Source organism: Rana temporaria, chromosome 2 (genome assembly GCF_905171775.1).
Source record: "Rana temporaria chromosome 2, aRanTem1.1, whole genome shotgun sequence".
NCBI lineage: Eukaryota > Metazoa > Chordata > Amphibia > Anura > Ranidae > Rana > Rana temporaria.
In genome coordinates, this window is record NC_053490.1 from 41,449,220 (window position 1) to 41,466,027 (window position 16,808).

At 46.7% G+C, this 16,808-nt stretch overlaps 1 protein-coding gene across 1 annotated transcript in view; it reads left to right on the forward strand.

The window, feature by feature from the left end:
- LOC120928974 (cyclic nucleotide-binding domain-containing protein 2-like) overlaps window positions 1-16,808 on the forward strand; it is a 387,861-nt gene that overhangs the window by 121,896 nt on the left and 249,157 nt on the right. The window contains exon 3 of the mRNA XM_040340130.1: window positions 4,888-4,955. Coding sequence (XP_040196064.1) covers window positions 4,888-4,955 — 68 coding nt within the window. The remainder of the gene's footprint in view (window positions 1-4,887; window positions 4,956-16,808) is intronic.

A 16,808-nucleotide genomic window follows, 5' to 3' on the forward strand; every position in this document is an offset into this window, starting at 1 on the left:
GGGACATGACACAGGAGAGGGACAGACGCTGGGGACATGACACAGGAGAGGGACAGAGGCTGGGGACATGACACAGGAGGGGGACAGAGTCTGAGGACATGACACAGGAGAGGGACAGACGCTGGGGACATGACACAGGAGAGGGACAGACGCTGGGGACATGACACAGGAGAGGGACAGACGCTGGGGAAATGACACAGGAGGGGGACAGACGCTGGGGACATGACACAGGAGGGGGACAGAGGCTGGGGACATGACACAGGAGGGGGACAGACGCTGGGGACATGGCACAGGAGGGGGACAGACGCTGGGGACATGGCACAGGAGGGGGACAGACGCTGGGGACATGGCACAGGAGGGGGACAGACGCTGGGGACATGACACAGGAGGGGGACAGACGCTGGGGACATGGCACAGGAGGGGGACAGACGCTGGGGACATGACACAGGAGGGGGACAGACGCTGGGGACAGGCAGCCACTGTTTAATCAATAACAATTGATTAAACAGTGGCTGCATGTGATGGCACAGTGGCTGCGTGTGATGGCACAGTGGCTGCGTGTGATGGCACAGTGGCTGCGTGTGATGGCACAGTGGCTGCGTGTGATGGGCACAGTGGCAACAATTGATGGCACAGTGGCTGCGTTTGATGGGCACAGTGGCTGCGTGTTATTGGCACAGTGGCTGCGTGTGATTGGCACAGTGGCTGCATGTGATTGGCACAGTGGCTGCGTTTGGGAACAGTGGCAACAATTGATTGCACAGTGGCTGCGTGTGATTGGCACAGTGGCTGCGTTTGATGGGAACAGTGGCTGCGTGTGATTGGCATAGTGGCTGCGTTTAATGGGCACAGTGGCGACAATTTATGGTGGCACAGACTCATGGGCGTCTGCTGAAATTTTTTCAGGGGGGGGGGGGCGCTTCAGCAGCGGCGATACACAGTCGAATTTTACCCTTTCATCGACCGCTAGCGGGGGTTAAAAGCTACCCCCCCACGTTAAAATTTAAAAACACCCCACTGTGCCCCCTGCATCTTTCAATATCTCTTTGTCCTACTGTGTACCCCTTCTCCACAACTGCACCTCTGGACCCCTTTACATTACACAGCATCCTGCATCACTGGACCTATTTCTATTATTACATAGTTATACAAAATTAAATGGTTCAACTCACCATAATGCAGAAACAGTTGGAGACCCGAGTGTGTCACTTGCCACCATCGCCTGCCACATGCTTATCACTTGCCACGTTGCCTGTCACATGTTGTGGATTGTCACTTGCCACGTTGCCTGCTGTCACATGTTGTGGATTGTCACTTGCCACGTCGCCTGCTGTCACATGTTGTGGATTGTCACTTGCCACGTCGCCTGTCACATGTTGTGGATTGTCACTTGCCACGTTGCCTGCTGTCACATGTTGTGGATTTTCACTTGCCACGTTGCCTGCTGTCACATGTTGTGGATTGTCACTTGCCACGTTGCCTGCTGTCACATGTTGTGGATTGTCACTTGCCACGTTGCCTGCTGTCACATGTTGTGGATTGTCACTTGCCACAGCGCCTGTCGCACATTGTGGATTGTCACTTGCCACATCGCCTGTCACATGTTTATCACTTGCAACGTTGCCTGTCACATGTTGTGGATTGTCACTAGCCACGTCGCCTGTCACATGTTGTGGATTGTCACTTGCCACGTTGCCTGCTGTCACACATTGTGGATTGTCACTTGCCACATCGCCTGTCACATGTTTATCACTTGCCACGTTGCCTGTCACATGTTGTGGATTGTCACTAGCCACGTCACCTGTCACATGTTGTGGATTGTCACTTGCCACATCGCCTGTCACATGTTTATCACTTGCCACGTTGCCTGTCACATGTTGTGGATTGTCACTAGCCACGTCACCTGTCACATGTTGTGGATTGTCACTTGCCACGTCGCCTGTCACATGTTGTGGATTGTCACTTGCCACTTCACCTGTCACATGTTGTGGATTGTCACTTGCCACGTCGCCTGTCACATGTTGTGGATTGTCACTTGCCACGTTGCCTGCTGTCACACATTGTGGATTGTCACTTGCCACGTTGCCTGCTGTCACACATTGTGGATTGTCACTTGCCACGTTGCCTGCTGTCACACATTGTGGATTGTCACTTGCCACGTTGCCTGCTGTCACACATTGTGGATTGTCACTTGCCACATCGCCTGTCACATGTTGCGGTCCGGATTGTCACTTGCCACATCGCCTGTCACATGTTGCGGTCCGGATTGTCACTTGCCACATCGCCTGTCACATGTTGCGGTCCGGATTGTCACTTGCCACATCGCCTGTCACATGTTGCGGTCCGGATTGTCACTTGCCACATCGCCTGTCACATGTTGCGGTCCGGATTGTCACTTGCCTGCTCCAATTGTCCCTTGCTGTGTCCCAGAGTCAGGACCAGGGTTGTCAGCAATGTCAGGCAGCAGAGAAATTATTTAAACTCTCTAAATTCCCGCGCTGCCTACACAGAGAGGAAGGGGGGGGGGCTGCTGGGCGGGCAGTGAGAGATGATGTAATCTCTCTGCTCCCTCCCGCTTAACAGCTCGCTGATTGGCCAGCACTCGCTCAGGCATAGACACTCACCAAGCCAAGCCGCCCAGCCCACAAGCTCTCTCACCTGACACCCGTCAGCGGAGCCGCCCGCACTTTTAGCTGTCACTCGCCCGCACACTATGTCACTCGCTCCCTCACCAGCCCACCCAGCTGCCCACAGCCTGGCCTGCTAGCTCTCACCCATCCACGGCACTCACCGGCCATCCGCTGTTAGATTTCAGGGGGGGCCGTCCCGCTGACAGAGAGGGGGGGGGCGATCGGGGGAGATATACAGTGCAGACAGCTCACGGCTCTCCTCTCCCTGTCACAGCGCCACGGCTCTATTTACCAGAGAACTCTGCAGCGGCGCTGTGACAGGGAGAGGAGAGCCGTGAGCTGTCTGCACTGTATATCTCGCCCGATCGCCCCTGTCAGTGGAGCTAGCTCTAATTTCATTCCCCGTGATGCCGCCTTGTTTCCTGCCGAGAATCATGCACAAGTGGCTGCCCTGCCTACTGTTATCACCGCAGCGGGGAACATTACAGACAGCGTTCGTTTGAACAGCTGTTTTCCCCGCTGCGCATAGACACTCCCCCTTGGACGGATCTGTCCAATCGCGAGCAAGGGGGAGTGTCTATGCGGATTAAAAGGTCTGCCGGGCCGTATACGGCCCGCGGGCCGTAGTTTGCCCAGGTCTGGTCTATAGGCACACGCAGTGTGGCTGGGTCCCACCCCCTGCTTCCTCCTTACAAGATTTGTTTGACATTGGCAGGAGTCAATGGCACCTGCTGCTGCCTCTGTGTCTGTGTGAAGAGGGAGACAGAGCAGCACTGGCTGCAGATGGGCACAGTGTTTGATTGAGATAGAAATCCAAACATTATATATACAATGTGTACATATGATCACCGCACTGCTCAAAATGGTAATAAATAGCAGCCAATACCACAAAATAGATCAATTTTGCAAAACAGTAAACAAGAAAATTAAGTGTAGCGCTAAATAAAAATGAAAAAAAGACCATATGAATAAGTCTTAAAAAGTGGTATAAAAACACCAAAATAATTCATATGAACAACAATGCAGATGAATAAAAGTCTGTGACACAATCCAATTGAACGGGTAATTGTGACTTGTGTAGTAAAGAGTGATTGATAGAAGATCCGCCACCAAATAGTGATATTGAGAGGCTTACCAGAGGGATCAGACCCAAATAAGTGTATACTTATCAGGTCAATCAGGCTTAAAATAATATCAAGGATCCAAACGAACTCCAATGCTGGATAGATCTATGGACCTCTTGGGCCCCGTACACAGGACCGGATCTATCCGCTGGGATTGATTCGCGGATCAGTTCCAGCGGACAAATCCGGTCGTCTGTACGGCCTAGCGGATATTTATCCGCGGAGATTCCTCGGGCCGATCGATTTCAAGCGGATATAAATTTCTTAGCATGCTAAGAAATCTTTCCGCTTGAATCGGCTCCAGCGGATTGATCCGGTGGTCTGTACATACTCACCGGATCAATCCGTCCGCTCCCCTCCCTCGCATCCGGCAGATCGTTTCCAGCGGAGATCCGGTGGTGTGTACGTGGCCCTAGGGCATTCTTATGGATAATACTTGATATGAAGCGATTTCATAGAAACCAATTGAATGGTACTGATAGACACTGGGAAGCTGCAGGCCAACGAAAAGGCACTTCCTTTGTGAAATGGTAGGGGTACAATGTGCTACATTTGACATTTCTCTTAGCAAGAAAAGGGATGGACAGCACAGATAAGGTAGGACAGTGTTAAAGAAATAAACCTAACCACTAGACTACTAGAAGTCAATGTAAAAAATTGTTTCCTTCACTAGTAAGAACCTAAATAAGGAAAGCAAAGACCCCTGTTTTCAGATGCTCCAAGGGCCTCATGCATCCCCTGGGGTGCATGTTGGGCACCAGGTGCTTAGACACTCCTGCTGTATTTACAAAAGAGGGCAGGTAGGCTGCCAAAATTCTGCAGCAATAGAAATTAATAGGGAAATAGTTAAGATTTACCGTAAGTGCTTCTGTTGTACATTTTGAAGCTGAATTCCTCCACCATGCCTATAGCTACCTGTGGGGGATACTTTTAAAGTGCTTTTACTTTATGTAAATAGTTTTGTATGTATAGTGTGGACACAGGTTTACTTTAAGAAGCCAGCATGGGGCGGCAACCAAAAAGAGCTGGAATCATATTTAGGAAGAGGTGGCCTTTAATAAACCGTACATTAAATTAACCTAATATGAAACTGGTCTCCTGGAGGTGTAATAATCTCTCATCCTCTCTTGCAGTACATCCAGAAGTTCCGCACAGCTGTTCTTGTAGTTCAAGTTATTCGCAACCTCATAAAAATTTATAGGTAAGAATTTCATCATCCCTGGAGCTTTACGGGCTGTATTAATTATTAATTCTAGCAATAAAATTATTGTTGTAAATTACAGAGATTATACAGATCATATTTTATGTAAAGAATAAATATGAGCCAGTAATGCATTGGGCATCTAGGAAGAAGAGACTAATGTTCCAGGCTCTCAAACATAAAACACACATAGCATTTTATTTATAGATGCTTACTGTGTAGTTGAAGTGAGAATATAAGCCATAACCCAATCCTGTTTTAAGTGTTTTTTAAAGCCTCAAGGTTTTTCACCTTAATGCATTCTATGCATTAAGGTGAAACACCTTCTGTGCTACACCCCCCCCCCTTTTATTACCTGAACCTGATTCATTACCTGAGCCTAATCCAGCCGCTGTCTCTCTTCTCATTGGTCAGACTGATAGCAGCAGGAGCCATCGGCTCCTGCTGCTGTCAATTAAATCCAGTGACACAGGAATGGGGGGCGGGGCTGATGGATGCAGCAGCAAGACTTGGGAGTGTGCCTACATGGGTGCCCCCAGTTAAGGTGTCTTTCCGTGGGGACACCCAATGAAGAGAATGGGCATGGAGAGCAGGTGGGGCACCCCAGAAGAAGAGGATCGTGGCTGCTCTGTGCAAAACAATTATAGGCATTTTTGTTATTTTTATAATAAACAAACAAAAAAAGAATGGTTTACAGCCCTTTTAAAGTCTTTGTTAACCCCCAAAAAATTAGATCCTGGTCCCTTAAAGCAGATTAAACAGCACAATGCTTGTGCTATGTAATCTGCCCCTCACTAAACTGTAAAAAAAACCTGCCTGATCCTGCCACTTCTTGTATCCCCCTCTCTGCACTGACAATGAAAATCAGGGTTAGTGTACGTCCCTTCGTCATCTGTAGCCTGCTCTCAGCTCTCCTCTCTTCCCCTCACCCCCTCCTCCCTGCCTGTCTGCTCTGTGTTCTGTGTCTCCGTCTCTGCCCCACCTCCCCATCCCTGCCACTATTAGTATAAATAACATTTTATATATGGTCCCTGCTAGCCCCTCTATTATAGTTAGGCATAGCACACTGTATTAGTCATTTATAAAAACGAGTCTTGTAAATACTGATTTAGCACGATCTTCAGGCCGGTCACGTGACTCTCGGCTGGTTTCGAGCATGCTGCATTTTTTAATGACGTTTTAAACAATGTCGTTTTTCGGGTTGTAAAAAATGATTGTGTGTGGGCTAAAATGACGTTAAAAACCCACGCATGCTCTGAAGCAAGTTATGAGACGGGAGCGCTCGTTCTAGTAAAACTACCGTTCATAATGGAGTAAGCACATTCATCACGCTGTAACAGACAGAAAAGCGCGAATCGTCTTTTACTAACACGGAATCAGCTAAAGCAGCCCAATGGGTGGCGTCATCCGCATGGAACTTCCCCTTTATAGTGCCGTTGTATGTGTTGTACGTCACCGCACTTTGCTAGAGCATTTTTTAAAAACGAAGGTTGTGTTGGCAAAGTCGTTTTAATGATGAAGTTGGAAAAACGTAATTTTTTCTACATGCCGAAAAACATCGTTTTTTTTCATGCCGAAAAATTATCGTGTGTACGCGGCATAATCACACCTAAATGCAGATAAGCATATTGGGCCGGATTCATAAAGAAGATACGACGGCGTATCTCCTGATACGCCGTCGTATCTCTGAGTCCGGCCGGTCGTATCTATGCGCCTGATTCATAGAATCAGGTTACGCATAGATCTCCATAAGATCCGACAGGTGTAAGTGACTTACACCGTTGGATCTTAGGCTGCAATTCTAGGCCGGCCGCTAGGTGGCGATTCCATTGCGGTCGGCGTAGAATATGCAAATGAGTCGTTACGCCGATTCACGAACGTACGCTTGCCCGTCGCAGTAAATTTACGCAGTTTCCGTAAGAGATATGCGTCGTAAAGATAAAGCTGCCCCCTAGGTGGTCTAGCCAATGTTAAGTATGGCCGTCGTTCCCGCGTCGAAATTTGAAATTTAACGTCGTTTGCGTAAGTTGTTCGTGAATGGCGCTGGACGCCATTTACGTTAAAGTCGAAACCAATGACGTCCTTTTCGACGTCATTTAGCGCAATGCACGTCGGGAAATTTTAGGGACGGAGCATGCGCAGTACGTTCGGCGCGGGAACGCGCCTAATTTAAATGATCCACGCCCCATTTGAATTAGGCGGGCTTGCGCCGGGCGGATTTACGCTACGCCGCCGCAACTTTACAGGCAAGTGCTTTGTGAATCAAGCACTTGCCTGTAAAACTTGCGGCGGTGTAACGTAAATGTGATACGTTACGCCGCCGCAGATTTACGCAATTATACGTGAATCTGGCCCAGAGTGTGAATGGCACCATAGGAAAATCATTCTAAGCATTTATATGTGTTTTTAAATGCCTTCTTAACGCTTTTAGATCCTGTGCATGAGGTTCTGGCATTTAGGTACTAGCGGAAAGCACAGGTGCACCATCCAGCATAGGGTTGCCACCTCATCCCTTTAAACCCAAACACATATGAATTACACAGGTTCTAATGCCGCGTACACACGATCATTTTTCGGCATGAAAAAAAACTATGTTTTTTTGCATGTAGAAAAAACGAAGTTTTTCCAACTTCATCATTAAAACAACGTTGCCCACACACGTCATTAAAAAATGCAGCATGCTCGAAAAAGTTTTTTGTCGTTTTTCAGAAGCCGAAAAATGATGTGAAGCCCAAACACGATCATTTTAAATGACATTTTTTTTAAACAACATTTTTTTAATGCCGAAAAATGATTAGCATAAGGCTAATTTAAGCACTTCCATACAGAGCATTTTCACTCCCTCCCTGCCCAGACCAATCTTTAGTTTTCAGCGCTGTTGCACTTTGAATGAAAATTGCGCGGTCATGCAACACTGTGCCCAAATGAAATCTTTATCCCCCCCCCCCCCCACAAATAGAGCTTCCGTTTGGTGGTATTTGATCATCTCTGCGTTTTTTTTTTTATTATTATGTGTTTGGGTTTAAAGGGATACGGTGGCAACCCTACACCCAGCCCTGCTGCTGGCATCCTGTATAAGTCTATGAAAGGCTAACATCTGCTGCAGCTGGGTGGGGATGGATGGTGCACTGTACATGTACGGTACAAAGGTTTAACTACTTAAGGACCGCCTCCTGCACATATACATCGTCAGAATGGCACAGCTGGGCACAAGCACGTACCTGTACGTCATCTTTAGGTGCCCAGCCGGTCCGAAACTCCGTGACCACGGCCGTGGGACCCGTGGACCCGATCGCCACTGGAGTCCCGCGATCGGTCCACGGAGCTGAAGAACGGGTAGAGCCGTGTGTAAACACAGCTTCCCTGTTCTTCACTGTGGCGCTGTCATTGATCGTCTGTTCCCTGATATAGGGAAAGGTGATCAATGATGTCACACGTCCAGCCCCGCCCCCTACAGTTAGAGACACATATGAGGTCACACTTAACCCCTACAGTGTCTCCTAGTGGTTAACTTCCAAACTGCAATTGTCATTTTCACAATAAACAATGCATTTTGTGCTGTGAAAATGACAATGGACCCAAAAATGTGTCAACATTGTCCGATGTGTCCGCCATAATGTCGCCGTCACAAAAAAAATCGCTGATCGCCGACATTAGTAGTAAAAAAATAAAAATAATAAAAATGCAATAAAACTATCCCCTATTTTGTAAACGCTATAAATTTTGCGCAAAAACAAATCGATAAACGCTTATTGCGATTTATTTTACCAAAAATAGGTAGAAGAATACGTATCGGCCTAAACTGAGGAAAAAAAATGTTTTTTTTATATATTTTTGGGGGATATTTATTATAGCAAAAAGTAAGAAATATTGATTTTTTTTCAAAATTGACGCTCTATTTTTGTTTATAGCGCAAAAAATAAAAACCGCAGAGGTGATCAAATACCACCAAAATAAAGCTCTATTTGTGGGGAAAAAAGGACGCCAATTTTGTTTGGGAGTCACGTCGCACGACCGCACAATTGTCAGTTAAAGCGAAGCAGTGCCGAATCGCAAAAACTGTCCGGGTCCTTTACCTGCATTTTGGTCCGGGTCTTAAGTGGTTAAGGCAGTATGTGCCCTGAGACGAATGCTTGGAACACAGTCTTCTTGCATTTGAGGCATTAAACCATTGGCCTTAACAGGAACATCAGATTTCAATATACCTCGGGATAGGGGATAGGAAGAGCTTGTGCTTGTAGCTTAATAATCATTGCAATGCACCTGCTGAGAGCAGAATTAGCAGAGGGATGACTGCGTCTCTGTGCTTTTGGTACTTTATTTTTCAATAAAAAGACTGGCGGTATGTTCCTGATAAAGCTTTGCTGTTAGTGTAATAAAGGTCCAAGACTTGCCTATCCTGTCTGGCAGAGTTGTCTGAATCACTAGACATGCTGCACTTAATTACTATTTCATTGCCAGGTAAAACAGTTACCATGTATATAGTTCAACAATATATTTCAATGTTTTCCTAGGGTTCCTAGCTTATAGATAATCAGTGTAACAGATACCGATTTATGACTGCTCAGCTGACCTCAGGTCTCTTCTGATGTACATACAAATTTCCCTACTTCTTCCTTTCCATAGCACTCCACACAGATGTATAACACATGTGAGCCTATATTTGGAAGAAAAAGACAGTGCATGTCAAATATATTTTTTATCTTTCTACTTTTAATATGCAATTCATCATTCCTCATTCCCTTAACAGCCAAGAATGAACAATAGGAGTTTTTAGGTCATGTCTTTCTATAACAGTGTTAAAGGGATTTTCTGTCTTCAGTAAAAATAAGAAATGGTAAACCATTAAGGCATCATGCACGCAGGACGTTTGTTTTTCTCCCCTGAACTCCTTTGCTCTTGTCATGAAAAAAAGCAGCTTAAAAAAGCTGAGTATTGAATACACTTTTAGGCACTGCTGCCTTTCTTGTGATAGTCAAGTGTAGTATCTCTGCATGCAAGAACAAGCCTGTGGGCAGGGTGAAATGTATAGAGCAGTGGTTCTCAACCTGGGGGTCGGGACCCCCTTGGGGGTCAAATGATGATTTGCAAGGGGTCACCAAATCCTGGGCTGTTTCTGAAGCCTAGGCTGCTCTTCCAGCCTTTTCTCGGCTGCCCAGCTGGGCTGTTCCTGGAGCCCATGGCTGCCCAGCTGGGCTGTTCCTGGAGCCCGGGGTCACCCACCAAGCCTCTTTGCAGCCACCCATTCAGTTCATGGGATGGCTGGAGAGCAGAGACTAGAGGTCAGCTGACTGGTGAGGAATGTGAAGAGGGAGGGGCTGGAGGAGACCCTTTCTCCTTATTTCGGCATAGGTGTCACTGCTACAAGACACCACAAGTCGGAAGACACAGTGAAGCCAGAGACAGTGAGTAACACTACCTGTGATTATAGTTGCCATTAAAAGTCCCCACTACAGTTCTCAGATCAGCAGATGACCTTAATCAAGTTGGCTGATCAGAACTCCCCCCAGCACTGCCACTGATCACACCCCCCCCTAGAAATTAGCATTGAGAGAAACAAAAGGGAAAGAAAGAAGAACATAGAGAGTGGTACATCCTAAAATAATAAGGGGTTTTAATACTGTACGAGTGGAAGGGACTCGGGGAGCGTGGGTTAGGGGCGCAAATTACTTGTCTTGCCTTGGGTGCTGACAACCCACGCTGCAAAAAATAATTTTACTGTTAGGGGTCCCCACAACTTGTGAAATTTTATCAAGGGGTCACGGCACTAGAAAGGTTGAGGACCACTGGTATAGAGAGTCCCGGAGCAGGGAAGGAACTGGTAGCCAGAGGGACGGCATGACAGGAGAGGACAGGGCAGGAAAAGGGAAGCACATAGTTTCCCTTTTAAGAAAAGGGGGGTGGCCTGGGGGCTGGAGTGGTCCCTGGCAAAAGAGTTTGAGGGGAGGAAGTGACATAGCGGCAGTCCACCATTGGCAGAGGAAGAAGCTTCCCACCCACCCTCCCTAGGTGGAGGGGATGCAGTTGGGAGTTTTTAACTGCTGGTGCCAGTGCTGGGTCTCTGGATTAGGAGAAAAGGCTGGAAGATTTAGTAAAATGGTGGTACCCATCTGTGGTATGGGGTTATCGGGTACCTTCCGGTTAACGAGGGTTTAACCAGGAAGGGGTAAAATTGTAGGTCACTGCGGACATGTGTATTGTCTCTGAGTCGGTGTCTTGCGACTGAGGCCTAAGTTAAAGTGGAGGTTCACCCTATAAAAAATTTCTAACAGTACACCCAGCACCGTGCTGCATATAAAATGTCACTGACCGCAGGCGCCAAATAGAGCCGAGCCGACCCGAGCTTCCTTCGGGAAGTCGTGACGCGCTGTGTGCGCCGTCGTTTAGCATGCCAATTGATTGGCATGTCAATAGGAACGCCCACTCCCGCGGGATTCCCTACCCGGAAGCCGCGGTGATTTCCACGCCTAAACGATATCTACGGGAAAAAATAAATAAAGGTCAGTGACATTTTATATGCAGCACGGTGCTGGATGTACTGTTAGAAATGTTTTATAGGGTGAACCTCCACTTTAAATAAGTTTTGTCCCAATGACCAAGTTTGGTGTTGTTGTCTACAAGACCACCAAGATATGGAAAAGTTTGTTTGATGTTATTTAAAAAATGGTTATTTATTTTAAGTTGAAATATTGTTAAATAAATAGGCCGAAAGGCCAATTTTTACTCCACAACTGTGTCAGTTGTTTTATTGGACAATTGGGGGGAGTTGGGGAGGTGTATATCCATCAGGTGGGGTATGACTAAGGATCTGTCCTTAACATGTCATGTTTGGTACTAGTGAGTTAGCGGTTAGCCTAGGCTGGGGAAGGGGTTAACTGTTGTAAGCTTGATTCGCAGGCTTTTTGGCCTTGGCCGGCACACATGTGCTATAAAAAGGGGGAAGGCTGAGGTTCAGGGGCCTTCTTAGCTGGTTGGTTCTGTTTGTGGTATCAGGACTCCTGCACCTTGCAGTTCTATGAAGACATTGGGACTTTTGGAGACATCCAAGACATGGAAAATGCCATGATGGACTCTCGAGAGCCTCATAGGAGGTATGTCTGGGCAGCCACAATACTGTAGTTAATGTTAGGAAAAGGATGTTGTTAATATTAAACTGTTATGCCGCACTTCTTAAGTAACGTTACATTAACTGTTCTAAGCCAGGTCAAAGTTATCCAAAGGAGTGCATGTTGGTTCTGGCGTATCTAAAGAACCAGGGTTTGTGAAGCACAAATGGGTATGAAGTAACACTTCTACAGCAGGGTGAACACAGCAACACAAGAAGAGGAGTGTAGTTGTTAAGAGTAATCAAGTACAAGTTCAAGACACAAAGCAACCAGTAGATAGGCGGTGTAGTCAGGGCTGTCTTAATGAGAGGGCCCACATGGGCACTGCTCAGGGGCCCCAGCTGCATGGAGGGTCCCTGCACTTTCCCCAAAGCATCTGGTCCTTGACCCCACGCTGCCCCGAAATTGGGGGCCCCATGATGGCACTGAGAGTGATAGATACACAGGGGAGGCAGTCTGCCTCCTACCTACTTGATGTCTGTTTACCTGCACTGTCATCATTGTAGGGGCCCCAGAGCATTACTTTGCCCAGGGGCCATGATGCTATTAAGACGGCCCTGGGTGTAGTTACCTGGTAAAGGTGACAGGTCCTCCAGTAACAAGGAGATAGATGTACTGGCACGTACTGGCACTCTCCCTAGCAGATGGTTTGCAGTAGCAACCGGATCCAAACCCACGTTACGGAGATGTATGGCCTAGTCATGAGGTACAGGAATTGGGGAGTTAAGTGAGCGCACACATGAGTTCCACGCTATGTGCATGGCAAGACCCCATTCTGTTACTGGTATTGAGGTAACCAAGGTATGCTGGACTAGTGGAGTGGGTGCAGGTTCAGCACATTACTCCTAATGCAACATACAGTACATTATGTTACAGTGTGTAGTAACATGGGGCAAGTCACTTTTCAGAGGTACTCTGCACGTTTATTACTGCACACAGTGAATGCTCATCTCTAAGTCGGGGAACTGCCTTAATGTTCGATGTTTGACATGACCACAGATTCTACCTGGTCCCAGGCATTGATGAGTGTGTTCCGTGCGAAGGGTACTCCTGCGTGTCGGGCGAGTAGGTCCCACCTACAAGACCATGGGATTGGTTAAAGTTGAAGATAGGCTTCTATTGTTCAAAAAAGAAAAAAAAAGATGGCGATGAGGGTTTAGCTGTTGACATTTAAGTCAAAATGTGTATGTCAGTAACAGTGCAGCTCAATTTTTTTAGGCTGCGTATTTTGGGGAAAGAAATACATTATCAATGGATGCCACAAACAGCTAGTATACTATCCTAGGTTCCATGGTGTCTACAAAGTGATCGTAATGCTTCCATAGCCCTGTCTATCAGACTACTAGGGACCCACGTTGGGTATCTGGGAGTATTATGAACACTTTTATAGAAGAAGAGTGTTTGAAACAACTGATGGAGAAGATTATGAAGGTACCACTATATTTGCATGCTTGGAGAATGTAAATGTTCTCTTTAGCTCCTGAAAGCCTTATTTTCCCCATACATCCTATTTTTAACATAAATGGTGAATTAACGATGAGTGACACCTACCTGCTCTGTGTAATTGTTTTGCACAATGCAGCACTGATCCTCCTCTTCTCGGGTCCCCTGCCTATGCTCCTGGCTCCCAACCCCCCTTCCCCTCACCGAGTGCCCCCGTAGCAAGCTGCTCGCTGTGGGGACACTTATGGAGGCTCACATTTGACCCATGCTTCGTGTGTCCATTGACACACACAGTGTGGCTCTACCCTGCCCCCGTTCCCTCCTCACTGGCTGTGATTCGCAGCAACAAAAAACAATGGATCCCCTTGGTGTCTCTGAACCAGTGAGGAGAGAGAAAGCAGTGATGCTGCTCTCATGCATAGCGCTGGATTGACATTGGGCTCAGGTAAATTAAAGGAGTCATACCCCTAAGTAGAACTAAAGGCAACACTTTTTCATTTTTTTCATTTAGGATAGGGAGGGTTATAACCCATGTCAGTTGTTTTTTTTTGGGCATCTGTGTCCCATTGGGGGGAATTCCCCTTCATATCCGGTTCCTATTGACAGAAACAGGAAGTGAGAGCAAATCCTTCCAAAGTGAGGGCATACCTGGTCACCAGAGTTACACACGATAGGTTAACCAGATGACAACAGTCTGATGGACCGTTTTCATCGGTCAAAACGGATCGTGTGTGGGCCCCATAGGTTATTTAACCATCGGTTAAAAAAAGCCAACTTGCTTTAAATTTAACCGATGGATTCCTAACCGATAGGTCAAAACCGATCGTTAGTAGGCACGACCATCGGTTAAAAATCCACGCATGCTCAGAATCAAGTCGACGCATGCTTGGAAGCATTGAACTTCATTTTTTTCAGCACGTCATTGTGTTTTACGTCACCGCGTTCTGACACGATCGGTTATTTAACCAATGGTGTGTGGGCGCGATGGACCATCAGTCAGCTTCATCGGTTAACCGATGACAACGGTCCTTCAGACCGTTCTCATCGGATGGACTGATCGTGTGTACGAGGCTTTAGTGTGCCCATAGCAAGCTTCAACCCCCCCTCCCCCACATTAATTTGTCCTTTTGGTAATAATGGTAACAGTATTACGAGTAAACTGCGGACAGAAATAAAAACCTGACAGGTGTTCTAATCCCTCTCCTTTCTATCCAAAACTAAAAAGTTTTGATTGTAATTATTTATTTTTGTAAATTAAAAATTATGGGCCAGATTCAGGTACATCTGGTGGCGTCAGGGCTCAAGTCCTGCGTGAACGCGTGGGAACGGAGTTCCTGCACTTTTTTCACAGCAGGAACGCAGTTCCCTTTGCAGGACTAGAGCAGCCGAGCCAATCCTTCACTAAGCGGCGATGCCCAGATAGAGTCACTGTCAGGGGCAGGCGAACCTTAGTAATCCCTTGTTACTGGCCACTTCCTGTACTTGTACTTGCTTAAAGTTCTTTCTAAATCCCGCGATAACTCGTGGCAGACCTCCGCAATGTCTCCTGGGAACAATGACAAAAGCTCCCAGAAGACATTGCGGCATCGAGCAAGTGACGGAATACCCGCACACTACCCGATGAATCCATATACAGCGGCCAGTAACATAAAGGATTACTAAGGTACAGTGGATCGAAAAAAAAAACAAAAACAAAAACATTCGGTTTAGTAATTATGCATATGAACGTATCATTTTTTTTTTTTTTGGTGGGGGAGTGGATCTTGGGTGGGAGTTCCCACACTTTTTTCACCAGGACTTGACCCCTGGGCGGCGTAACGTATCGCATTTACGTTACGCCGCCGCAAGTTTTACGGGCAAGTGCTTGATTCACAAAGCACTTGCCTGTAAAGTTGCGGCGGCGTAGCGTAAATCCCTCCGCCGCAAGCCCGCCTAATTCAAATGATCCGGGTAGGGGGTGTGGATTATTTAAATTAGGCGCGTTCCCGCGCCGAACGTACTGCGCATGCTTCGTTTTGAAATTTCCCGCCGTGCTTTGTGCGAAATGACGTCGCACCGACATTATTTTTTGAACTTCGACGTGAGTTACGTCCTTTCCTATTCACGGACGGCCACAAAATAGCAGCTTTAACTATACGCCGGGAAAAGCCGACTAGCGACGACATAAGAGAATGCGACGGCCACGCGTACCCTCGTGGATCGACGGAAAATTCTAATTAGCATACCCGACGCGGAAAACGACGCAAACTCCACCCAGCGAGCGCCGAAGTATTGCACCTACGATCCGAAGGCGTACAAAGCCGTACGCCTGTCGGATCGAAGCCAGAAGCCGTCGTATCTTGGTTTGAGGATTCAAACTAAAGATACGACGTGGCAAATTTGAAAGTACGCCGGTGTATCACTAGATACGCCGGCATACTCTCACTGTGAATCTGGCCCTATATTTTTAATAATAAAAAAGCAAAATGTATCTATAACAATAGCAACACCTCATGCTTTTGTGAATTAACCCTGAAGAGCAGAGGTCTCACCATCAGAGTCCCTGGGAGATACAACAAACCTGTGTGCAGTTTAACTCCCTGGCACTTAACATAGTAAAATATGAGTTTTGGGCGGACTAACCCTTTAAATTCTAGAAAGTGAAAACATATGGATTTACCAAACGGTACACTTTTCCTCCCCCTTCTATGAAATGTCTGTAAAACCAGCAAAATCTAAAATTATAACGTGCTTCTGAAGTTAAACAAAACGACCGCGCTCATCGTAAATGAGAGTCATTTCAGGATTTATGACAGGATTCGGACTTAAACTAAAGACGCGACTGGGGCTGGGAGAGAAATTGAATGATTTATAGGTGATTTTTTTTATTTTTTTTACGTCCCCGTGGAATATTTTCACATGTGTAGATTAAGTTAGCGAGTTGAATTGCTAGAAATGCCTAAAACTTCAAGATAACGTTTGGTAAGACACAAACGGAAAGAAGTCGATAATTTGTTGTCTGGGCCTGCAGAATTTCTCCCTTGGCTCTGCAAAGTTTCATAGTCAGTATCAACACTCAGTCCTAACACGTCTGTTTCAGAGGAGGGCATCACACCCGCTCCATACAAGTGTTACATCTCCTAAAAAATTCTACTACATCTGTTATTGGATACACCATCAGCTCATCTATTCTGTAGTTTTTTTTTATTTTATTTATTCTTTTTCCTTTGTAGATCAGAGATTTGTGTGCAAAAAGCAAACGTTAAAAGAGTTAAATGGTCACAGCCAGTTCCACCAGGTTTTTTTTTTCCGGCGGGGTGGCAGC